Source organism: Papilio machaon, chromosome 21, assembly GCF_912999745.1.
Source record: "Papilio machaon chromosome 21, ilPapMach1.1, whole genome shotgun sequence".
Taxonomy (NCBI): domain Eukaryota; kingdom Metazoa; phylum Arthropoda; class Insecta; order Lepidoptera; family Papilionidae; genus Papilio; species Papilio machaon.
This window is the reverse complement of record NC_060006.1, coordinates 6,514,796-6,542,416: the sequence shown is the minus strand read 5'-3', so window position 1 is coordinate 6,542,416 and position 27,621 is coordinate 6,514,796. Positions and strand designations below refer to the sequence as shown.

At 35.6% G+C, this 27,621-nt stretch overlaps 1 protein-coding gene across 2 annotated transcripts; it reads right to left on the bottom strand.

Moving 5' to 3' along the window:
• Nucleotides 1–119: 119 nt before the first annotated feature.
• LOC106712984 (rhomboid-related protein 2) lies at nt 120–26,518 on the bottom strand. 2 transcript variants are annotated; one of them, XM_014505678.2, is made up of 6 exons: nt 26,207–26,518; nt 8,618–8,876; nt 2,155–2,395; nt 1,386–1,599; nt 803–953; nt 120–374 (listed from the first exon to the last, which is right to left on the bottom strand). In XM_014505678.2, exons 1-6 carry the CDS (start codon nt 26,297–26,299, stop codon nt 229–231), a joined length of 1,104 nt encoding a protein of 367 aa, XP_014361164.2. In that variant the 5' UTR covers nt 26,300–26,518; the 3' UTR covers nt 120–228. The 2 variants fall into 2 exon arrangements, with proteins under 2 accessions (XP_014361164.2, XP_014361165.2); XM_014505679.2 differs by having other exon boundaries at nt 2,155–2,359.
• Between the last annotated feature and the right edge of the window lie 1,103 nt (nt 26,519–27,621).

Genomic DNA, 27,621 nt, shown 5'->3' with positions numbered 1-27,621 from the left:
TTTGAGGTGAGTTTTTATAATGTTGCCATATAAAAATAATCTCAGTTTACATTGTAATATTTGAAAAATCGAAGAATTTTAAATGTATCAAGATAAAAAAAAACATCATTATTTTTGGTCTATTGATACTTTTTGGTTGAATTGTACAAAGTTCACTATGAGGACATTTTTTTTATAATTTTTCAAATAGCATTTTTAAAATACTTTGGTTTTAAATTTTTACTATTTTCACAGGAAATGGGAATACCAAAAGATGTTTGCTAAAACTCCTGCTATCATAAGAGAGAAGTAGATAACGACCGCCGCCCACCATAGTCTCTTCTCCCATTTTCTTTTTTCTAGATTACGTAAAACTCCTATACCTACAAGTAGACCTGAAAAAAAACCTAGTCGATGAGTACTGAAATATTAAGAGTACAATTAACAGTATATAAGTTGAACATTTTTTGTCTGATGCCTGAGGCTTTTAAAAAAAAATTACGACAATTTTTTTTTTCATACCAATAGAGAGAAATGAAAGGGAAAATGGATAACAAAGTAATCAATTTTGTTCGAAAGAGATATAAAAGTAAAAATCTCTTTCTTTGAAACTAATCCAATTTTAAATCAAAGTCAGAGAGGCATAGATCTTTATTAGATCTCGTAATCTTTTCCTATCAGTGTACCTAGTACGAATATTTGTGATATTTATAGGTTGTAAAGAAATATATCAAAATTAACATTAAACATGTTAATTTTGATATATTTGACGATATTGATACGAAGTCGTCTGTGGCAAATAATCGTTAGCATTACGACTCACCGGCGATTGCACCCGCGAGATGAGCGACGTAGCCGATGTTCTGCTGCAGATGACGCCAGTAGCGGTCGTACACCGCAGTGCCCACATCCACGCTTGCCAACAACAAAAACACCAGCAGCTGAACTATCGCGTACTCCATCTCTGACCAGTTCTGGAACAACGAGAATTGCAGTTCCATCTTCATAACTTACTAAAGAATTCAAATCCAAAAAAGCAAAGTTAATTAATGCCTAAGAGAAGGAAAAGATCTTTAGATAAGTTTTTTCAAACAAAATCTACATCAAGGGAGAACAATAACGTCTCTGAATGCGACAGTTAAGATTGAACTGGCTTTACTGATTCTGGAAAATATAGTACACCTTGATATATATGTTAAAAAAGTTTAAGCAACATAAGTTCAAGAGAAGAGATAAAACTAAGCATCAAGTGTTGTCTACAAGTTTAAAAAAAATTAATTAAACATGAAGGGACATAGAGTAGCGAGCGACGACCATCCAAAGATGTGAAATGTACGCTTTACTTATGACATCACCTCCTGTCTTTCGTATTTTATAGACATAACCCTTGCTGTCTATATACTCACCATAATAATTGTAGCAACATGTGCCGCGATTAACGCGTACACGCCGCCTGAGGCTCCTGCTAAATACACCTTGGGGTCGGCGAGACTAGTGGCGAGGCTGCCGGCCGCTACCCCAGACAGGTAGACCAGCACTACTCGCCACCAGCGGTGCACCATCTCCAACGGCACACCAAGGAACAGCTGCACCAATAGGTTGACTAGCAAGTGCACCACGCTGAAAGACATAAGGTAATATAGTTGGTATTAGTCTTCTAAACGAAACTTATACGTTACTGTGGGTTTCCAACATAAAAGCGTCGATGACCCAAATGTTGAGCTTTAGACTTGTAATCCGTACCTCAGGGTTCGATCCCCGTCATGTACATTTCGATTTCGACCACGTAATACAGAACGTAAAAGAGAGTCACCTACTTTTACTTACTACTTAACTCTCTTAATAATAATAAAAAATCTTACAAAAATTTTATACGTAATCATACAGTCCAAGTGTTCAATTATAGCGCGAGCTTAAGTATGTAAACCATTAAGTTTTATCTTAATCGTTATAGCCTCTTGTGAGCAAGAACACATTCCTTAAACAGTTCATCTTAACTAGCTTATCTAACTTGTTGGCAACTTTGTAACAAAATTAAGGATTAACCAGGATATCGTGTTGCAAGACGTAACAACAAATGAGTTTTCTATCTTAATTAATATTATATGTTTTCAATATTTAAAAATAATCTTTACACCACAGACCAGACTTTATTTAAAACCAAAATAAACTCACCCAACATGTACCACCATGTACGTCAAGAACCGCCAGGCCTCTTGTCTTTTATGTGGATTGTAGATGAAGATCTGTGCAATAGGTCCTGTAGCATCAGTCTTTCCTTGTGCGGCGTCATAGCAGAACAGCACTATCTCCACCAGGGAGATGATGATCATGCAGACAGCTGGCGGCCAGCAACTATATTCTTCTTCGTATGTTCCGTCTGTGTATGTGAAGTATGCTTTGCTACGGTACGGGACTGCACGCAACACAAGGTAAACAACAAGGGAAGGGACATAAAGAGGGAGAGGAAATATACAAACATAAAAGAAAAGGAACTAACAATATAGGGAGGCAAGAAGGGAGAAAAGGACAAAGTTAAAATGGAATCAAAAGTAAATAAAGACCAGAAGGGAAAATAGGCAACAGTGAATTTAGTACACAAGATAGAAGGAAAGTTAAATTATTGAGGGTAAAAAGAAATAAGATTTGGCAAAGATTCGTCCGAATCATTTGACCAACACGTGAAGATTGGACGTTAGTGGTTGTTTTCCGGTATAAATGACGTACAACAATAGCACAGAAATAGTTCACGCGAGACCCGCATGGCATTCACAGGACGCGTTAAGTGGATAAAAAGGAAGATGTATCATCATATTACAGGTTTTAATTTTTAAAATATTGAAAGAAATTGGATCAAAAATTTGATTAAGGTATATTGAAATTATAGGCAGGATGAAACAAACGGGTTAAACAAAAGCACATTAGGAATGGAGAGAAAAGAGAAAATTTTTTGATTAGTAAGTTTCATGCAGTTTTAGTCGCAAGTTAGTTTTTTAAAATGAGATGTTAATAGCTACGTAATTAATTAAGATCTTCCAAAAGGTTATTTCACAAATACAATAGCAAATATTTAATACATTATGATAGATTATTTTTCAAAAATGTAGATTAAAAAAGTGTATAATGATTTGTTATGTTATTTGTTTTTTTATATAATTAGTACATAAGAAAAATGTTAATAAACGTATTGTGAGACATGAGACTAATTTCTGAACGATAATCTGTCATTAAAAGATTTTGCTGACGTGTTCTTCCCTTCACCCTCTAACCGTTAGGTTATGAGTGGCTACATTAAACAACATTTATTTATAGTTCGTTTATATATATCTAGTCATACTATCTCTATAAACTAATCTGTTGAACATATCTGTAGTACGTTTTTATGACTAATAGTGTGTAGAATCGTATTACAAGGTTAAAATTGTTTGGTCTAAATCGATCTATATCTTGTTAGCATGATTTGGACTATTACTGAGTATCATCACCACTAGTACCTACTTCGATATTTAACACGAATTAATCTCCATGACAACCGAGTAGTAATCTTACTTATAACTAACTAGCAGGCGCTCGCGACTCCGTTCGGGCGATATTAAAAAAAATTAATAAGTAGCCTATGTGTTCTTCCAGACTATGTTCTACATCTTACTAGTAATCTTACTAATATTATAAATCCGAATGTTTAGATGGATGTTTGTTTGAAGGTATCCCCGGAACAACTCGACAGATCTTGATGAAATTTGGCACATATGTAGTACAACATAGTCTGAAAGAACACATAGGCTCCTTATTAAGTTTTTTTTATTCCGCGCGGACGGAGTCGCGGGCGACAGCTACTATAGAACTAAATGTAAAACCGACTCCACTGACGTAGTAATCAGGAGTCGACACCGGCTAATTTAACACCTTCTCCGGATTAGTGGGACTCGTTTGTAATAATGTCTCACGAAAGTCGGACATTTTAAAACGTAACGTCCATTTAGCCCATGTTTATTAGTAATCGATTCAGTAGGGAATGGAATTATGACACACTTAGAAACATATCACTATTCGTATCATGAGATACATCTGTAATTGCCTTTTTTTATAAAAAATATTTTTCAAAATACTATTGGGTCTTCAGGCAAGGTCTGATCGAGGGTTCTCTACTTTTATCCTCGAAAATACCAGATCGATAGGAGATAGTCAGTTTACCTTATGTCGTCTATTTACCATCGTATGCTTGTTCTAACCGCTTTATCTCGAATCTAAGATGTATCGGTATATTTTCCTTGTAAGATGACAAGGACAACTGCATAATCCGATGATACTAAATACGTTGATGCGACTTAACATAGCTCATTTACCCTAAAATACTTCTTCATACATAAAATGTGGAAAAACTTAATACGCGATAAACTTTACACATATACAATTAACAAAAAAAGTGATCTGTATTTATTATTTATTTTGATTAAGGCATGCCATTTAAATTCTATATTCAATATAAACTATTGAAAAATAACAAATAGACGTACCAAAATAATTTATAACACTGCGTACACTTCCTAAAATTTTATTAAGATTATTTACATACAAATTGTACGACCATGTTTTAGTCGCTTTGTAAGAATTTTTATCACTCTTACATGCTTTAAACCACATCTTCTAATCATCATTCATCATCTAACACGACACACTAACTGCATTATTTAAAATACCTAATTAAAAACAAAAAACTAGAGAAAACGCGCATTAATTCGGCTACTAAACCGATCTGTCACATTTGACAGCTTCGTTTTCGCGCGCTTTATGTTTTTTTTCTTGCAAAAGGGAATAAACGCGGTGCAGTGGCGTCCGTTTTGCCGCGCTTATTGCAAAATACTACCGCAAAGGTTGCAAAGTAACAGACTGCAGTCAGTCTGGGTTAATTGGTGTTCGTAATAACGATGTCAATGTATTCTTACAAACACCAATAGGATAATAGTTAGTAGTAAGTTTTACTAAACATAAGGTCGTAGATTCGAATCTATGCAATTAGACTAATGTTGTCAATTAAAAAAAAACTTAGTTGAAATCGTATTAAAAATAAGGCAAAGGTAAAAGGTAAGGTAATAAAATAAACTACATTGCAAACTTAAAAAACAATGCATACTATTATTAAATTCTATATTTAATAATACTTGAGCTGATAAAGTTTTATTATCTACATCAATTGAAAAATAAATAAAATTGAAAAGTACATATAGAATAATTTAATTCACAAACATACATTAAATCTGTTATTAATCTATATATATAGAAGAAAGTCGTGTTAGTTACACTATTTATAACTGAAGAACGGCTGAATCGATTTGACTGAAAATTGGTGGGCTCAGAACCAGGAAACGGACATAGAATAATTCTTACCCCGTTTTCTATTTATTATTCCGCGCGGACGGAGTCGCGGGTAAAAGCTAGTGTCGTATAAATTTAGGTAAAACGCAACAGTAAACGTCAAACGTGTCATCCAGTTAACGTTACAATAGAGGTCAAATTGAACTCTGACATCGCTTAGCTTTATTAAACACGTGATTGAATAACTGTGCTGTGTTACAGACCTTTATTGCTCAATGTCTATAAATAGTTATAGTTGAAAGTAAGAGAAAATTTAATTAAATATCAGCAATATGTGATGTTTTATATCAATCAGTGCATCCATCATTATTAAATTATAACAAAAATGGCATGAATAAATGAAAGAAATCCTTACTTCCTTACTAATATTATAAATGCGAATGTTTCGGTGGATGGATGGATGTTTGTTTGAAGGTATCTCCGGAATGGATTCAACGGATGCTAATGAAATTAGGCACAGATGTAGAACATAGTTTGGAAGAACACATAGGCTGTTTATTAAGTTTTTTTTTTAATGCCGCGCGTACAGTGTCGCGGGCGACAGCTAGTACAAATATTATTTACGTACTAAACTAATATTTATTCAACTTTTCTTGGATGAAAAAAAGTTCTATGTAGTAAATTCTACGACTACGTTTCTATGGTATTTGTTCACGTACGCACATGGTTCATCTTCCGTTCTTATGGCGCGTGAGAAAGAGGTAGAAACGTCATTCATTCTCAGTGTGCCAGATTTGGCATACTTAGATGTGGCAGACACTTGACATGCCACATCCGCTGGGAAAGCAACGTAATTCTGTGCCACCAATCTTGTTTTACGTCCTGCAGGAATGACATTTATTAATACGAGAAATCAAAGAGGGTAAGATTTTAAATGACACCGCCATCTAGTGATTCTGAGATATCAACTTTATAAAAGATACTATGCGCTTGTAAAATCAATGTCTAGATGTCATAGATTAACTTCCGCGCCTCCTTTTCTACCTAACCGAAAATTCACACAAAATATTGAAAATCATTCCAACGGGTGGAAATTACGTTTAATGACTATAGAAAAAAAAAAACATTGATTTGTGTCAATGTTCACCTTGGTGGAATTAAAAAAAAATACTTTTCATTACTTATTATAGTTTTTGTCACATTTTATCACGGTCACCGACATAATGGTAGTGACATAAATAGATTTTTTTTTAAAATATCTTTGTCACTTATCAAACATAGAAAATAAATATATTTGGCTTTATGAAATAAAACATTTATAAAAGTTATTAAGCAAAGTGAGTCACTTAACTGTTTACTTAACCTTGACTTTAATAATAAAAGTGATTAACTATAAAACTGTTTTATTTGTACTCGTAATTGTTATAAATATACTACTTTACTATTTCAGGACATATAAAACATGTTCAAAAATTAAAATATCCAAAAACTACGCGTGTCGTCAGGGGAAGCTGCATCTCACCCCAAGAGAATAAAAAAATCCGAAATAGGTACTCCGAAATACTAAGATGCTTACATTCCCTATGCATCCACATAGATAACTCAAAAACTACTTGTCAGTTTTTCATTAAAAAATTGACCACATGTTGACAAGCATTTCCTTTGGAGTATAAAAACATTTTTACTACTAGCCCGCCTCCTCCTAGACCTAGCCTAGATCAACTAGCGTAGAACTTGTTAGTACATTGTTATAATTTGTCTGCCTAAATAAGATTTTGTACGATGATAAAGAATGAACCTCATTACATCAAATGTCATAGGTTTTTGTGTTAAGGTAACTCTAGTACGTGATTTGTTTTATTACCTACGTATTTAAGGTAAATATCAGTAAATAAGGATAAAGTTATTTTAATGATCACTATAATAAAAATGTAAAAAGATTTATCTAAAATTTCAGATTTGAATCCACGACCCTGGTAAAAAAATGTTATTATGTAAATTAAGACCATTTACTTCTTGCTTAAAAAATAAATCTAAATGAAAAAGCTGAATTGCACAATTGGTGTACTTATTACGTCAACACAAACCCATAACCATCCTATTTTCAATAGACATGATATAAAAACAACTGGCCACACATAATAAGTGACATCAGTGATGACAAATGGGAAAAAAACAAAACCATAGACAATTAAATGAAGAAAAAAAAACAACAAAAACAAATGATCGTCAAAGCGAATAACGCATCCGTATCTTGGGATACTTTTGACAAAAAACAAATGAAAGGAAAGCAAAATTAAATTCGCTTTCTGAAAATATGGAAGATCGAGAAAGCCTGCGTGTACTGATGAAATTAAATTCTATACTGTCACAGAATTCTGTATTTTTTTAATAACTTAAAATCCTTCATTGTCGATTTAATACATGATCTATACTAAAAAAAATATTTAAATATATTAAATATTACAACTTGTTTTACTGTATATAGAGTTCTATTTGGTAAAATATCGCTTTGGACAATTCTGTAATAAAATATTGCTTTTAGCAGCAGTAATTGACTTTGATTGTTACAGCTTTTGTGCTGACACACTTCTATTTTAAATTTTAGACATGGTCTGATGTCAGAAGATATAAAATTCAGACAATCAAACTTCTGTTCTATATTTTTATACAACACGTAATAAGTTTGTAACCTACTAAATACTACATCGTAAGATTACTTAAAACCAGTACACGCGAAAAGCCATAAATTATGAATGAATGAACCAAAAACAATGGCTGAAAAGTGACGATGACAACATAAAAAAACCCAACAAAAAAAAAATTAAAAATACCGCGATCCGACGTCGACACCGCTCGAAATCCTGACCACGATCCTATCAAACAAATTTAGACTTTAAAAAAATCACAATAAGCAATAAATTACAATGTTAATTGCAATCGCATAAATATTAAAAAAAATCACAGATAATATAATACAGTTGCATAATAGCGGATAAATTAAATTACATGCATTGTGTTACGTGCAAACAATATTTCAGGTTGCTCACAGCAAGTTTAATATAAAGATTTTTGTACAATTGCCTATAAAATAAATAGTAAGAAAATATATTAACATTTATTTTGTGATATTAGCTTCATTTATAACTTTGACGGAACAAAAAATATAAAACAATCTACTTAACTAACTCGTAATATGTCAATGCCATTGTGACCGTTTGTATCCTAAATCACTGAACGGATTTTGACGTATGAGGTGTCATCCGATTGGTATTCTGACACTAAATGTCATAGGTCCAGTCAGTTGGCTTTTTCAACTCACCTGTAGTATCAACAGGATCTCTATGCGGTATAATAGAATGGACATATCTGGCAACGAAGTGTCCAAATACAGCTTTAAGGTCTGGATTGTGCATCATTTCAACGAATTCAGCAAAGTCCAGGTATCCAGAATTATCTCGGTCCACTAGCGCCATTATCTTCTCCACAACATTATCTGGTAGATCATGGTCGTACTCTCTTGATTCTATTATATTTTTTAATTCCACGTAAGATATCTTCCCGTCATTGTCTCTGTCGTACTGGAAATAAAGAATTTGAAATTTAAAAAGTATGTAAAACTATGTTAAAAATATGTAGTAATCCACTGACGTGATCCTTGTAATAATATAGTCTTTCCTTTTTAGCCGACTTCAAAAAGAAGGAGGTTATCAATTCGACTGATTTTTTTTTATGTGTGTTATCATTGAAAAATTAGAGACAACAATAAGTGTCAATAAATCGTATTTGTACGGTGGTTTCGGGTCTAGATACAGTGTAAACTCTTTATAACGAAACACAAGGAACTGAGCAATTTTTGTCGTTATAGAGAGTTATCGTTATATGGAGTGGACAAAAAAAAACAACCAAATTAACAAGATAACATAACATAAGCAATAATACCGATAACAAATATTTACTGTCTACAAATATGAACACATTTCTTCGTAATAGAGAATGGCGTATCGCTATAAAGAGTGTTTCAATATGTGGGTTTTAACGCAAACCAACCAAGTTGGGCTCACATCAACGTTACAGGGAGTTTATTGTTATAAAGAGTTTACACTGTAATTACTCTAAGATTCAACTAATAATCAAGGTTACCTCAAGGTCGTGTTAAAAGTATTTTTTTCTTTGTTTTCATATCTTAGTATTTAATATCTATTGAACAATAGACTTACGTACATAACATATATCCTCTAATCGCGTAAAACAATATAAAAATGTCAGTTTATCTCTTCTTTCATTGTCTATTTCAAACATTAGGTCACGTACAAACACAGCAGGTTGGTGTGTGATATATAAACATTTATGTGATTAATTTCTGTTTAATTTTACCTTATAATTATAACAACATTCAAAATTTATAGCGGATTACGATTACAATTTTCAAATTACGAAATAGCGAGCAGCCATAAATTTTGGATGGCAGTATACATACTTGCTCATTTTAATTTGACAAATATTTTGTTAAATAGTGGTATTTATACTTTAGAAACTTCTTTAAAATTTAACTCCGATATTATACGAGTAAGAAAGAACTAACTACTTGTAACAGTTAAAAAAATATATATAAAAAGTTCTTAGTTCCTTTAATACGCAGTAAATACTCGTTGCATTTAACGCAGAGTAGCTAATCTTACTAATATTATAAACTAGCTTTTACCCGCGACTCCGTCCGCGCGGAATTAAAAAAAAAATAGAAAACGGGGTAAAAATTATCCTATGTCCGTTTCCTGGGTCTAAGCTACCTGCCCACCAATTTTCAGTCAAATCGATTCAGCCGTTCTTGAGTTATAAATAGTGTAACTAACACGACTTTCTTTTATATATATAGATGCGAATGTTTAGATGGATGTTTGTTTGAAGATATCTCCGAAATAGCTCAACAGATCTTGATGAAATTTGGCACAGATGTAGAACATAGTCTGAAAGAACACATAGGCTTCTTATTACGTTTGTTCCGCGCGGATGGAGTCGCGGACGACAGCTAGTAATAATATATTTATTGATCAGTTTTCCACACAAGCCTAGGTGTTGCTTGCTAATCTAATCGTAAAGCAAACAACCTGTTATCCAGCGGCTACATTTATAAGTCCATTCAATACATTTGCACGTAAGCAGGAAAAAATGTTGCGCTTCGATCGCACTAGCGTTATGAGTTTAACTTAACGTCGGATTTGACGGTCATAATTTCATAGCATAAGTTCTTGAATAAACCGAGGAATCTCTAGTTTAAAATCTATATAAAGTCTTCTTTGATTGAATATCTTCTATATATATAAAAGAAAGTCGTGTTAGTTACACTATTTATAACTCAAGAACGGCTGAATCGATTTGACTGAAAATTGGTGGGCAGGTAGCTTAGAACCAGGAAAAGGACATAGGATAATTTTTACCCCGTTTTCTATTTTTTATTCCGCGCGGACGGAGTCGCGGGTAAAAGCTAGTTTAAAATAAATTAGCAAGTTTACAGAAAAAAAAACTTTTATTTATTACACTGTCACTGAGTATTGAACGTACATAAGACAGCTGCGTTCAAAAGAAACGAAAACCAACATATTTCCTATGGTTTAAAAATAAACTTTCAAAACATAAACTAACTAAAATGAATTTACATTAAAATGTTTAACATGTTTATAGATGATTCACGATATAATATATTTATTTAAAATGCTAGTGTATACGAGGTCTTATTGTTATACTGTTTTCTAGTACGATAAAGTCATGGACAACGCCCAATAATATTAGTTATGTATGTTACTGTTAACTGGCTGAAAGCAATCAAATAGCTAACAACTAAATACTACTAATATTATAAATGCGATAGTTTAAATGGATGGATATTTGTTTGAAGGTATCTCCGGAACAGCTCACCAGATCTTGATAAAATTTGGCACAGATGTAGAACATATAGACTACTTATTAAGTTTTTTTTAATTACGTGCGGACAGAGTCGCGGTCAATAGCTAGCAGCTAATAAGTGTTAAATAACAAAATACAGAAGATGTTTAGCAATATCACTAGTTTAAATTTTTACATGGTCCTTCGAGCTGGATATCAGTCGTATTGCTTAGTCAAATATATACAACAAATAGGATTTAGGAAAATGTTGTTAAAGATTTAAAAAAACAATCTCCGAATTGTAAAATGAGGTCAGAGAGTAAACAATGTATGTATATGACGGCGCGTCCCTAACGCCATCTATGATTATGATTTTGAAATACAATTTTTGATCATTAGTAACGCTTTTTAATTTCAAAACGTAGCACCGAGCGCTAGTGGGGTGATTAATTGACAGTTCTGTTTCCGGACGAAAAGGTGACGCCACGAAGAGAGCGTAAGGCAGTTAGTATTTGATCGTTGGTGCGAAAAGACGTCAGTTACGTTCACAACTACGTGCTCGGTGAAACGTGACAAATTATTGTAGCAATTAATTATAAGACGCTATTACTTTTAAAAATTATATTTCCTATCTACCTACTTGGTCCAAATTCCCACGCCCTAAGATGGAAACTCACTCTGATAAGGCGTAAGTGCCTTTATCAGAAGTGGGATCGAATGGGCCTACTGTAATAGGAAATATGGACAGTGGAATACCGGAGACACCCATCGAACAACCAGGACCGTCAACAGAAAAAGCGCCAGAGAGCCTCTGGAGTGGAATGGAAACATTCATGACCCGATTACTGTCTGCGAGTACCGTCGCCTTACAGAAAGCTACATCTGCCAACGCGACGGGTTCCGACACGCACCTCATCAGTTTTAATCCAGATGATGCCAACGCCGATATGGAAGCTGCGGGAAGCCTGGACACCTCAGCACCACCTGTCCCGACAAGAAGAATGGGTCCGAGCAATCGTCTAGGAAGGAGGTTCACCTCTGCGAACGCAAACTGCCTAGAGGTACACTATCCACATCAGCGGGTGAGACTATTCCATTTTTTTTTTATTTGATAGTGGGGCGGCCTGTTCTCTTGTAAGAAACAGTATAACCTCTAAACTGTTGGGTACTGAGCACCATGATTTAGTGTATTTAACAGGGATTGGCGGGGATAACATAGAGTGTAGGACACAGGTGCTTTGCTCGGTTAAAATCGAAAATATCCTCATGTCAATACTATTTCATGTGGTCGCGGATAGTTAGATGTCGGAAAACGTGATAGTAGGTCGCGATATAATTACTGATAGCATTCGTGCCGAGTTAAATAGTGACACTATACGTTTTACAGAGTTAACTTTTACTTTAGCCGTATTGATACTGATCTTGTAGGCGCGAACAGGTTGAAAGGGTAATGCGTACACATAAAACTCTATTAGCTATTATAGACAATGACAAAAGCAAAGTATGGCGTGACGAACTTGATCATGTGCAGTTAGCATTAAATTGCATACGATCGCGCTTTACTGGGTACACACCTACAGAGCTAATGTATTATTGTTCAATCACCGGGTCTGTCCAAAATTACGCAAAATACCAGCGACTTTTCCCGTGCTAATTTAGATTTAATCAGGGTGAACGCGTCCTCTAACATGCGGAAGAACGCGGAAGTAGATAAAACAAGATTTGATCAGGTTAAAGCGTTAGTATTAGCGTATTAGTTAGACCGTTCGTGGAAGGCGATTACGTTTTCTTAAAATGTAGTGAGCGTAATCAAACAAAATTGTCATCTAAATTCAAAGGTCCATTCGTGATTGTTAAAGTACTCGATATTGACCGCTACGAATTAAAGAGTATCCGCCGCTCTAATCGGTTATACAAATATTCACATGAACACCTGCGTGCGGTACCCAGAGGTTATGAGGGTTTAGTCGAAATAAGCACAAGCTTGATGGCTGACGAGGAGGCCGCGACGGCGGAAAATGAAGACAGTCTCGACAACCCACTTGATGGCGATAGTGATACACTCTCTATTTCCAGCGATGAAACCTTATCTGCCGGCTCCGACACAATAACCACTTCGTCAGTCAACCAAGACTATGAGTTGATTGAACATGTGGCTGAAACACACCATAATTGTAAGTAATTCAATGTATTTTTGGTATGGTCAGCTGAAAGGGCCCAGTACGCCCGGGCTGCACCTAGTTGCGTAATGTTGTAGTGGATATGGCCAGTCGTAGGGGCCTAGTATGCCCGGGCTGCGCCTAAGTAGTATTTGTGTTTGGCCAGTGAGTGGGGCCTAGTACGCCCATGCTGCGCCTAGACAGTGTTTGTGTGTGGCCAGTGAGTGAGGCCTAGTACGCCCATGCTGCGCCTAGACAGTGTTTGTGTGTGGCCAGTGAGTGAGGCCTAGTACGCCCATGCTGCGCCTAGACAGTGTTTGTGTGTGGCCAGTGAGTGAGGCCTAGTACGCCCATGCTGCGCCGGGACAACGTTTGCATATGGTCAGTGGGAGGGGCCCAGTACGCCCGCGCTGTGCCTATGTAACTCGTTGGTTGTGATGGTCAGTTGAGAGGGCCTAGTATGCCCGAGCTGCACCTAATTGTTTATGTGATAGTAACGCTGGTCGAAAGGGCCACGCACGCCCGGTCCAAGCCACGCATGCCTTACGATTATTACAGTTGTTAGAGGTTGAAAGGGCCAAGTACGCCCGACCTAGCCAATGAAATGTAAGCTGAAATACATCTAGATTCGCCATTCGGCATTTGAAGTCAGGTATGGACGAGCTGATCACGTTTTATTTTTAGGTTATCCAGATCAAGAGAACCCATAACGCACGAGGCCGTGCGAAAGTCAGGGTTGGCCGTGACGGCGCGTCCCTAACGCCATCTATGATTATGATTTTGAAATACAATTTTTGATCATTAGTAACGCTTTTTAATTTCAAAACGTAGCACCGAGCGCTAGTGGGGTGATTAATTGACAGTTCTGTTTCCGGACGAAAAGGTGACGCCACGAAGAGAGCGTAAGGCAGTTAGTATTTGATCGTTGGTGCGAAAAGACGTCAGTTACGTTCACAACTACGTGCTCGGTGAAACGTGACAAATTATTGTAGCAATTAATTATAAGACGCTATTACTTTTAAAAATTATATTTCCTATCTACCTACTTGGTCCAAATTCCCACGCCCTAAGATGGAAACTCACTCTGATAAGGCGTAAGTGCCTTTATATATTTTTTAATGTTGTATTAACTCGAAGTAGAGAAATTAATTTGAGAACGATCTCGACCACAAACCGAGGAGTGGATATGAGGTCAGAAAATCATTGTTAAAGTAGACTGCTTAACCACAAACATGCAAGATTGTATGAAAACTATATATATTAAACTATTGTATACATATATTAACTAGCTTTTACCCGCGACTCCGTCCGCGCGGAATTAAAAAAATGCACACAAGATAAAAAAGTTCCTATGTCCGTCTCCTAGTTCTAAGCTACCTCCCCATCAATTTTCAGCTAAATCAGTTCGACCGATCTTGAGTTATAAATAGTGTAACTAACACGACTTTCTGTTATATACCTATATGTCGAAGATGAGACAGGACAGGTATTTTTAAAAAAGCGCAGAACCGCTGACCTTATCTGGTCATCGGCTCTGCTATAGCTATAAAGGGCTGTATTTTAAACTAAAGGCAAACTTAAGGAATTTCATCAAAATGAAAACAAGTAAAACAATTAAAAATAATAATTTTTTAATCAAACAAACATAGAATCTACTTACAATGTTGTTTCTCCAAAAATCGGCAGAAAAGTGAGCTCCACGCTCAAGTTACGCCTTTTATAAACTTGTTCAGTTCACTCGCGGCAAACGTCACTTCACAAAACGAAACGTTTAAAAACTAGCTTTTAGCTATTTACAAAACAATATTCCAAAGTTCAATTTATTTAAAAATGATCATAATTTAATTTTGAAACAATATTCCAAAATTCAATTTATTTAAAAATAATCATAATTTAATTTAGAATCAAGTAATTATCAGATGTTTATTAAGAAATTGAAGACAATTAATTATTAGTGATGTCAACATTGAATAATGTCAAGACTATTTACCAAGAACATCAACTTTAGATTATTTACTCACAAACATAAAACTGTTCTACATATTGGTATTGATTAAACATTTCTAATTTGTAATTAGGTAACTATTCTAAGGCAAATCAAATTAATCATCAGCAAAATAATCTTCGCGGCGACACGGCCATTCTGATGCGCGATGCGTGCTCTGCGTCGCTCCACATCTTCTGTAATAGAAATTTAAACTTTGTGAGGCCTGGCACTTCCACAGTACACTCAAGCCTATATGTAAAGGCTATAGCAGAAATTATAATATTTACTGTTCACACCGTGTGACTACAGATCAATGAAAACATTTATTTTTTATAATGATAACACAAATAGGACTTACTACTCATCTCACATGCAAACAGTAAGCTTAGCTCTGTATGTAACTGTAGGTTCATTTACAATTTTGGTCAATGTTTCTGCTCATTCCACATGACAACAGTAACAATTTCATAGATTTGTAAAGGGAAAGGATAGGTGTATGAAAGGTCGATGCTGTTTAGAACAGAGGTCCTAAGGATAATAATGGGACAGGTTGATGCTGTGCTCTGGGCGGTCTCGTACGCCGTGGTACACAGGGGACATTTTATTCTTTTAGGATAGGATTCATAAATGGCTTATTGGACGGCTCCACACGCCAATAGCATCTTTTTAGCATTTTTAATAGCATTTTTTTTTTTTTTTTTTTGTTATTATTTTTTTTTTTTTTGGCTTATTTGACGGCTCCACACGTCAATAGCATCTTTTTTTTTTTTTTAGTTTTATTTATTGGACAACCACGCGCCGATAGCATCTTATGATAGAATAAATTAGTTGGCTTATTGGATGACTCATCATGCCAGAAGCATCTTTGTGATAAATACTGACTACAATCAAGACGGTAATTACTTGGAAGGTTCTCACCGTTATTATTATTCATTGTTGTCATCTGCGGGCGTCAATGCAGCTGACGTGGTTTGTAGTTGTAGGGCTGCCCCGGCGCTGGAAGGCCCGGCTTGCTGATCATCTGGGGGCGACACGGCTATCTGGGTAGTTCGTCCCGGTTGTGGTGCACGCCGTAGTTGGTCATGTGCGACCTTGCGAGGCCGTCCATGGTGTCCCACTACCTTCTTCACGAGATAGCGGTCGTTTTCAAGAACCCTGTGAACTTCGTAAGGAGCGCTAAACTTTAGGTCAAGGGAAGTCTGGTTTCTGGGGTTGTTTTTGATCAAAACAAAATCGCCTCTTTGAAATCGGTGAATTCGAGCTCGGCCTTTATCGAACCTTTCTTTATCTTTGCTAGCCGTCTGCGTCATTTTTTGCTGCACATGACGTTCGAGAGCTTCAAAGTTAATTATTTCTTTGTCCAAGTCAACTAAACTTAGTAACTCTGGTGGAACACAGTTTTGACGTCGAGTCAGTAGTGCAAGTGGAGCCACGCCTGTTGTTCTGTGGACAGTGCAGTTGAGGGCAAGCTGAAGGCTTTCCAGTGCTGTGTGCCAGTCTGGAGTCTCATAGTTTTTGATCATTACGAGACCATTTTTCAATGTTGCCATCACTCGCTCCACTTGTCCGTTTGCCCTGCTAACACCTGGTGCTATGGAGTGTATTTCTATATTAAACGTGTCGCAGTAATTTTTGTACTCTCCTAAAAACTCGCGACCGCCGTCAACGATTATTTGCCTCGGAGCTCCAAAAAGGTGGATAACGTGCTTTAGAGCCGCCAGAGTGCTGTGTTGACTCTTGTCATTAGTGTAACGTAGTAGCACAAACTTAGTGAAGGCGTCCACCGTCACCACAACGTACTCTTGTTCATTAAGAGTTCCCAATTTACCCGTGATGTCCATGTGTATGACTTCAAATGGAACCACTGGCTTGGCAATGGGATGTAATTGTACCTGAGTAGCTCCCGATGTTTGCTTTGAAGTTCTGCATACAATACAGTTGTCGACGAAGTCACGGATAGTGGTGCTCATTTTATCAAAATAATAGGTTTCCCTTATTTTATGAAGGGTCTTCTCCCAGCCTGGGTGTTTGAGCGCACAATGGAAGGTATTTATCAAACTCCACTGAAAAGACTTTGGCACGACAATAAGTTTTTGTAAACCTGTGATAGCATCTAACCTCTCAAATTTAAGAACATTGCCTTCGAGGAGGTATCCGGGGACATTTTCACCATTATGCAGAGCATCTATGATGGATCGCAAGTGGGTATCACGTCTTTGTTCGATATTTACCCAATCCAGATTATTGGTCAACACGTTGACAGTCAAAGGATCTGGATTTCTACTTAGGTAATCTGCATGTTGCATCCGCTCGCCCTTCCTGTATTCTATTTCGAATTCGAAATTTTGGAGGTAGGCCCACCATCTATGAATGCGGGGTAGCAAATCCTTTTTGTGTTTTGACGCTTTGAGCGCATTACAATCGGTGATCACCTTGAACTGACGTCCATACAGGAAGTGCCGGAAATGCTTGATTGCTCGTACTACGGCTAGTGTCTCAAGCTCGTATGAGTGGTACCTACTTTCAATATCGGTCGTACGCATACTGAAGTACGCTACCACGTGTTGCCGCCCGTTAATAATTTGAACGAGTATCGCTCCGAAGCCTAGACTACTAGCGTCGGTAAATAGTTCAATGGGTTCTCCCTCTTGGAATATGGTTAGGACCGGTGTAGAAGTTAAATGACGAATTATATTTTGACGTGCCTCTTCATGAACATGAGTCCATTGCCACCTAGCGCCTTGTTTAGTCAATTCGTAAAGGGGAGCCATAGTTCGAGCAAAATCGGGTATGAAGCGGCGGAAATATCCTGCGAGCCCGTTAAATTGACGAACCTGTTTAACGTTAGTAGGTACTGGGGCCTTCAGTAAGGCTTCGACCTTTTTAGGACTGGGACGAACTTGGCCATTTTCTATTACGTTACCAAGATATTCGATAGACCGTTTAAAGAATAAACATTTGTCAATATTGATCGAAAATCCTGCGTCACGTAATGCTATGAAAACTCTTTCCAAGTATTCCAGGCCAGATGAGAAATCACGACATTTACTAATAACATCATCGATGTATACCTGAGCTACGCTATCATTATGAGCCTTGTTTGCACTACCTGGGCTCAGAAGCGGACCTAAGGCACGATTAATGCATCTCTGGTACACTGAAGGAGCGTTGCATAAACCGAATGGCATGGTTTTATATTCAAACAGACCATCTGGAGTGACAAAAGCTGTTTTCTCTATAGAGTCAGCGGCAACAGGAATCTGATGGAATCCAGATGCCATATCTAGGGTTGTATAATACTGGCCACCAGCCAACTGATCAATCTGGTCTGCGATTAAGGGGAGGGGGTAATGATCGCGAACAGTGTTTGAATTTAGCTCACGATAGTCTACGCACATGCGGTCGTCACCGTTTTTCTTTTTTACCAAGATAATCGGACTCGAATATGGAGATTTACTTTCTTGAACAATGTCATTGTCTAACAACTCTTTAACAATTTCTTTGACTTTCTCGCGCTCAACCGGGCTTAACCTGTAAGGTCTTCGTTCCACAAACTTATCTGGATTTTTCAAACGAATCTCCAATTGACCGGTATTTACACGAGTTTTTGAGTAACCGCGCGTAAAAGTCGTAGAATATTTATTGAGAAGAGTCATTAGTTGATCGATCTCTGACGTATTGCTCAAGTCGTGATTTATATCATCAAACAAACCGGCCGTCGGTCGCATGTGCATGACGCGAGGTTGAGAGCATAAAGTCGCGCTATTCTGAGTAACGATCACCGTTAATCCCGTTTTGTTCAAAATATTTGCACCTATCAAAACATCTGACGTCATATCGTAATCGGACAAAATATGAAATTCGATTTCTACGTTAATGTTATCAATAACACATACTGTTGTTAATATACTTGTGGAAACTACAGGAAAAGGACCTATTCCTCGCAAATAATTAACTACTTGTTGTCGCTTCCCAGGCAACTTATTCGCAATAGATTCGCGCATCACAGAACATTCCGCGCCACTATCAAACACCGAATCAATAATAATGTCACCTACTCGCATACGCATAGTATTTAAGATCTGTTTATTCTTTATAAATGAATTCACATTGGAGGTTATCTGTTTTTCACGACGGTAACAAGTGTCAAACGTATGACCGGGTTTTGAACAAAACGAGCAAAACCTACTTTCATTCTGTTTAGGTACCGAAGTTGTCAAGGCATTAGGATTCTTCTCGGTTGTATGTTTTTCTGCTACTACCGACGTATTTTTATAACGACAATCACTAGAAGCATGCCCAGGCTTCTTACAAAAGTTACAATAAGGGACGTTTCGATTATCGATAGCGTATTTTAAACGTTTGGATGGTGGTTGATTGGGATTTTGATGATTAGAATTGGGACGCTTAGCACGAATAGACGAGGCAACGGAAATTAGTTCTGGCACTGAGGTAGCTCTGGCATTCATGAGTTCAATCCGAAGGCGTTCGTCACTAATTGTTCCTATCACCGCTTCTACCGCGTCACTATCATCAAGTTTATCTTTTGTAACCCGTCTCCACAAAATCCATGATCGCGATAGAAACTCGGCAATATCTTTGGTTGGATCGTAATTGTGTTCCTTAAACCTTAGCACATCCTTTGAATAACGGTTTTCGGGTTCAAAGGTAGTAATAATATTTTGACGCAGCTCATCCCACGTGGACGTTGTGACAAGCCAGTTATCAGCCCACATTTTTGCACGACCTTTTAGTAAACTAGTAACTTTCATACGGAGATCGTAGTCACTGAGCTCATAATTGGTCTTAGCTAAGGAAATATGATTACACCACTCGCGGACTCCAACGTTACCGTCCGGGTCATATGAAGGCAAAAATACATCAGTAATTTTAACTTTATCGCGCTGCTTCGACAACTTTTCACTCATATTCTGCATCATAGTTATCATATGTAAGTAAAATTCAGGAGGTACGTTACTGCCCTGTGGTTGTAGCGGCGCCACGTTGGCAGATGTATTTGGTCCACCATCGCCGTCGTCTGGTCTGGACACGGTACACGTAGGTACGCTCGGCGCCGTTGATCCATTCTGGTCTGCTCCTTCCATCGTTTCACGCAGGATAATTTTTTTTTTTTTTAATGCAGGTAGTCTGAAAAATAAAACAAATCGGACAGAAAGAGCGGATAAGTATCCCACTTCTGATGTCGAAGATGAGACAGGACAGGTATTTTTAAAAAAGCGCAGAACCGCTGACCTTATCTGGTCATCGGCTCTGCTATAGCTATAAAGGGCTGTATTTTAAACTAAAGGCAAACTTAAGGAATTTCATCAAAATGAAAACAAGTAAAACAATTAAAAATAATAATTTTTTAATCAAACAAACATAGAATCTACTTACAATGTTGTTTCTCCAAAAATCGGCAGAAAAGTGAGCTCCACGCTCAAGTTACGCCTTTTATAAACTTGTTCAGTTCACTCGCGGCAAACGTCACTTCACAAAACGAAACGTTTAAAAACTAGCTTTTAGCTATTTACAAAACAATATTCCAAAGTTCAATTTATTTAAAAATGATCATAATTTAATTTTGAAACAATATTCCAAAATTCAATTTATTTAAAAATAATCATAATTTAATTTAGAATCAAGTAATTATCAGATGTTTATTAAGAAATTGAAGACAATTAATTATTAGTGATGTCAACATTGAATAATGTCAAGACTATTTACCAAGAACATCAACTTTAGATTATTTACTCACAAACATAAAACTGTTCTACATATTGGTATTGATTAAACATTTCTAATTTGTAATTAGGTAACTATTCTAAGGCAAATCAAATTAATCATCAGCAAAATAATCTTCGCGGCGACATATATATAGATTTACAAAATCGATGGAAAACAAATTGATGATTTTTACTTTTTTATGTTAAAAGTTACCTCTTAGTTTAGTTAACAAACATGCACTAAATACACATTTACAGGTGTAAACGTGTTTTTTTGCTGAAGTAAAAGGGCCTATGAAGCCTATTTTCCTATATGGTTGAAACTTTGAGAGCCTTTTTTGAAAAGTTGTCAATTTGCACATTGGCCCTTATTCATAGGAGCCATCGATATAGTATACACCTAAATTTTCACTATTTTAACACAGGCACGAATACATATTGTTATTACTTTTTTTTTTAAAGAAAATTCGAAAAACGACTATAAATTTATACATCTGTTTGTTATACTCATCTAACTATATATATATAAAAGAAAGTCGTGTTAGTTACACTATTTATAACTCAAGAACGGCTTAATCGATTTGACTGAAAATTGATGGGGAGTTAGCTTAGAACCAGGAAACGGACATAGGATAATTTTTACCCCGTTTTCTATTTTTTATTCCACGATGACGGAGTCGCGGGCAAAAGCTAGTTTTATATATTTTACCAAATAGTAACAAAGTCTGACGCATAACGTAATTGGTGACATCCCAGTTTTCAATTCACTATTTCCTAATAACTTCAATGAGTCATACATCAACAATTGTGCATGTAAATCTTATAATTCAAGGAACAGTTTTAAACGCCAATAACCCAATGACTCGGTGTATAAACATCGGATAAAGGTTTTTTATTCAAATAGAGAGCGTCGGTGGCTCAGGGGTTAATAACTTGACTTGTATTCTGCAGGTCTTGGGTTCGAATCCCGCCATGCACCAATGTGTTTTTCGATTTACATATGTACATTTATTAGTCGTTCTTACGGTGAAGGAAAACATCGTGATCTGCATATATCTGAGAAGAAATTCAAAGATATGTGAAGTTAACCCGCACTGGGCCAGCGTGGTGGGCTATGGCCTAGTCACACCTAACTTGGGGTAGGCTCCGAGCTCCTCAGTGGGGACGTATAGTGAGCTGATGATGATTCAAACCTAAATGTCAATACTCACCTGTTTGCCATGATTTGAGGTCTTTTTATACTAAAAAAACTAAATATAAACATGAATGAAATGTCAGCTAAAGACGGTAAATAACAGTACCTATATGAATAATACAGTTTTGTTCAAATATAAAATTTACACAATGTTTTCGAATAGACCATGTAAACACAAAACGGTATTCCTTGTTAGCATCATTATGCAGGTCATACACGTTAGGTTTTCTATGACAGTTTTAAGCATATTTTATAGGCAAAACCTGATGTGTGTGTGACAAAATTGTACTCTTATGTCCAGTTCCTGTGATACTCAGTTGTGCATATTGTTTTTTTGCCTGAAGTGTGAAACTAGCATAGTTTCACGAGAAGAAAATCGATGTAGAAATTCAATACATAACTTTCTCTTTAATGTACTAATCTTACTGATAGTATAAATGCGAATGTTCAGATGAATTGATGTTTGTTAGAAGGTATCTTCAGAACGGCTGCATAGATCTCGCTGAAATTTGGCAAAGATGTGGAACATAATCTGGAAGAACACATAGGTAACTAATTAAGTTTTTTTTTAAATTCCGCGCGAACTGATTCGCGAGCTATATTACGATCAATATATTTTGGTGACGAATTACCGTCTCGTAAGCGTTTCTTTCCTTATCATTATGAGTCAACGGTTATCTAAATGTCCTTGTCTATCAATTAAACACTAACATGTAGTCATACCTAAAACCATTTAATTAGCTTCAGTTATTAACCAAAAGCAAACATTGCACCAAACACACATTTTTCGCACGGTCCAGTATTAGGCCGCGTTTGTTCGGGGTAAACTCCGGAACGGTTGAATCGATTTTCACGGGACTTTGACGGGAAGATAGCTGATATACGCGGGCATTTTATTAGGAACTTTTTTTCGTTTTATTATCCTGCGGCGGGCAAACACTAGTAAGTATTAAAATTAATCAACAACGATGCCAACATTGCGGTATTTTATGTAAAGATTTTCTAGCGATTCCATTATAATTTCATTGATATAATGAAAGAAGAACGTCGATGGCACAGGGTTTAAGCACTTTACTTGTAATCTGCAGATCCTGGGTTTTAATCTCACCATGTACAAAAGTGTTTTTCGATTTTCGATTTAAACATATATACATTACCTGACGTTCTTACGTTGAAGGAAAACATCGTAATACAACCTGAACAGGGTAGGCTTCGAGCCCCTAACTGAGGAAGTATAGTGAACTGACGATGATAATGACAGATTTACGATGATCAGAAGTTGATGAATAAATGGAGTAGAGTAAAATGACTAAACCGCAGCTGATAAAAATTATCTATTTTGATGTAGGTAAGCAAGTGTTCCGTGAATTTCTACAGCCGTAACACTTGCATGAAAACATGTTGTCTGTTTTCACGGTCAAATCCGGATTAACAATTTTCAATTGTTGTTGCATTCAATGTAAATTTAATGCAAGTTTAACAAACTGTACGTGCTCTGGAGCGACGCCAGAATGGTTTGGATACGAAAATAGATACAACAAGAAAACTATCTTAAAATCTATTTAGTCTTATATAAGTACATGAAAGTCTATATATATAATTACGTCACATATGGAGACAGAAGTTTTACACGGTCATTGACGTGAAACGATTTTAAGACCGTATGACTAATTCTTAGTCATTTTTGTCGTCAGTAGTGACGTGTTTTGTTTATATCATAAGTTGGCAAACGGGCAAGCGGGTACCTGAATTCGCCAAAATGGCGAAGCTGCCTATGTATATCCATAATTGCAGATGCGTTGCCTTCTTTAAGCGACGGAGGAGGAAACGTACAACGAGCATTTCACCTTCGCATGCGTCCCGTCCTCCATCAAATCCACGTCCCCTTCCCATCCTTTCAATATAAGAAAAGGTTGGGCAAGGGAAAGAAGACTAAAATTAGATCTCCGATACCAACGTACAAAGTATAACGATTTTAAAACCGTATGACTAATTTTTAGTCCTTTTTTTTTTCGTCGTTTGTGACGTGTAAAGTTGAGAAATGTTTATTAGCTTTGCTTTAATTGTCAGTAAAGATAAAACAATTTTATGTGGTTACAAATATTCAACATAGGGTTGACACAAAAAGAAATTACTCATCAAGTAATTTAAAAAGATGTTTGATTTTGGACAGCCCTGAAGACGTCGTTTTGTAATATGACTAATGAGATTAACGCCCGCGATTCCGTCCGCGCGGAGTTAAAAAATAACATAATAAGAACCCTATATTATACTTCTACACTATGATCTACATCTACGCCAAATTTCATCAATGTCTGTTAAGCCGTTCTGGAGATACCTACCTTCAAACATCCATCCATAATTCATATTTCATTATAAGGCATATTTTTAAAGTTTGCAATAGAGAAGTTTTTTATGCTATTCAATATAAACGTATTGCAAACGTAAGAATTAGTCTTACGCGAGGCTGACCAATGAGTCATTGGAAAATATTTAGCTGTAAACGAGTAAGTGTTTTCCTTACGTAATATAAAACGAAAATTTTTAACTACAGATTCATAACTGCACTTTTTGCTTACATATTATACGAAATTTCAAAAAATTTTTACTTTGCGGTATTTTACAGTGGTCTACGCCAATAACAACATTTGTCACGCGAATGGACCTCTCGGTGCAATACTCCTATCACACAGAAGACAGACACAATTCCATGTACAGTCTGATGAGTGTCCATGCCAGAGGCTTAATTTTAGTCCATTTTCCCTTCAAACTCTTTTCTTATAATAGAATGGGAAGGGGAAGTGTATTTGTCAGTGGAGGGTACGCATAATACTTTCTGTATGTCCTCTGTTGATTGAAGGTAGGCAACACATCAGTAATTGTGGATGTTTATGGGCAGCGGTCACTTCACTATTTTAGTGAATTCAAGTGGCCACTTGCACCTTTGCCGCCTTATACTATAAAAAAAAAAAAAATTTGATACAGTAATTAAATAAACATGCCTACTAGAGATCTACTAGTTTTAGACCTTACACATGACTTAAGCCTTTATTTAAAAAGTAAATATAGCTTTTCATCAAAACATTTTAGTATCTTGAATGAATCCCTTTTTGCTAAGAGTGCATATTATCAACTTACTTATACGCAAAATCTTACTAATATTATAAATGCGAATGTTTAGATGGATGGACCTTTATTTAAAGGTATCTCTAGAACTGCTCAACGTATCTTGATGTAATTTGGCATAGATGTAGAGCATAGTGTGGAAGAACACATAGACTACTAATAAGTTTTTTTTCCATGCATACGGAGTCATGGGCGACATCTAGTTAAGAATAAATAAAGATTAGGAGTTGTGTTTAGAGAAATGTACTAGGATTTTATCGAATGTATTTTTTGTTTATTTAAGCTGTATTAATACTCATATTTACATACAATTACTTCACAAATTAACTTTAATACAATCCATACATACTTCACAGAATCAGAACAAATATGTAGTAAAAAGTATCAAATTTTACTAAACATAAATAAGTAAATTTTGATTTGGATTTCTTGTATGTTAATGTTCAAGAATATATATTGTATGTAGAAAAAAATTATCAATGCAACTGAAACTATATAAAGATATATTGATCAAATGGTAAAGTGCAAATATGAATTGTCTAATCTTATCTCCTAACAGATATGTGCAAAGATTAAAAAATATATGTTCCACAAATTTACAAACTGATCAATTATAAATATGAACAAACACTTCACTTAGACTTAAAGAAAGCTAAAGGTCAATAATTAAGAAAATACTAACTATAAAGAAAAAAAAAATAACAATAGTAATACAAACTCAAACAAAACATGAAAAAGTCCCTAATTTTAAAAACAAACGTGAGAACACAATAAAAAGGCGGAAGTTTATTGACAGAGTGAAAGTTCAATATTGTGAAAAAGAAGTTTGACTTACTTTGTTAAATATTCTGCGCCAATATAAATCGGATCTGGTCGGAGTGAGGGGCACGGAAACAGTAGTTTCTCTCTGATGCGAATTCATTTTCATTAATAACTATATCGAACTGTTCAAATAATAAAAAATTCACAACTTTAAATGTTGACCGAATAACACATCATCTCACGGCTTTTGAAACAATCTTCGATTAATCACAATCGATTCATAGCAACGATAAGATAGCAAAGACCTTGTAATATCCGGATAAAATAATATTATGTTCGTGTTTATATTGTTGATAACAACTAACAACGGTATAGTAACCACTTCGCCCAAGATACCGTTATAAACTGGCTTTGGCATCTGACACACTGACATTTTTACATACTCTTTGTAAGCTAACATGACGTAAATTGATACGTAATTATTTTGTTTCTCTAAGAACAATACTTTGATTTATTAAATTTAAGTTTTTAAAATGATGAATCTTAAAGTACCAATTAAATTTTAACTTAACGTTTTAAAACGTATAAAAGAATGTAGAATAAAAATCAATTCAGTCGATTCGAGATGCATAATCGGAACGTATTGTACACACCGTTTCTATAGCAACCAATCTGTCCATCTGTCAATTTCGAACCAAAATAAACACAATTTATTTCTTTACTTTTAAGAAAGGAGAAGAACAACTGGGTACAGAAAACTTAATCAAAGGGAATATAATATGTATTACTTTGATAGTAATAATAAAGTACCTGGAATTTATTGGCTAAAGCAACCCATCGATGATTTAAAGATAAAGTATGTGACAAATTAACTTTAATCTAGTTAGATTGCATTTAATACCAATTCGTGTACACTACAGGCTTAGAAAATGTCCTCAAATACGTTTACGTTTTAACAATATATGCTACAAGTATACTTTTACTCTAAATTTTTAAAACTTACAGAATTACGATCAAACCTCAAGCTACTGCAATAAACTTACCAAATTATGAAGAATTCATGAACATCTCAACAACAGCCGATTTGGATAAAATAGAAAATAATAAAAATGAAGAATATATATTCAAATGGCAAGAGAAAGTTTTCAGTACTTGGGAAATTAATAATTATAGTGAAATACATAACTGTATCACTGAAACTCAATTGGACCATCATAATACATTAAATTCTATAGTATATAAGCCACAAAAAGTATTTACTTATATACACAAAGATTATTATTTACCTTCACCATTGGATTTAAAAAAGACTCAATATCAAACAGACAACTTTAATCTACTTTCATGTTTTGAGAAATTAAATTTAGGCGGTAGATTTAGTGGATCATTCGGTGGAACAAGTTCTATGCGTCAATTGTATCATAGTGAAGATAGTGTGATAGAAAAAACAAGTTGGATTGCTATGCATGTTGTTTTTGATAATTCAAA

What these genes read in the sequence shown, in the direction of transcription:
- LOC106712984 (XM_014505678.2), bottom strand. Translation starts at nt 26,299, where the DNA reads ATGAAAATGAATTCGCATCAGAGAGAAACTACTGTTTCCGTGCCCCTC. An exon ending in ATGTTGCTACAATTATTATG is followed by an intron (nt 954 to 1,385) that starts GTGAGTATATAG and finishes TCGTTGTTCCAG; the next exon opens with AACTGGTCAGAGATGGAGTA. An exon ending in TCTCGCGGGTGCAATCGCCG is followed by an intron (nt 375 to 802) that starts GTGAGTCGTAAT and finishes GTTTTTTTTCAG; the next exon opens with GTCTACTTGTAGGTATAGGA.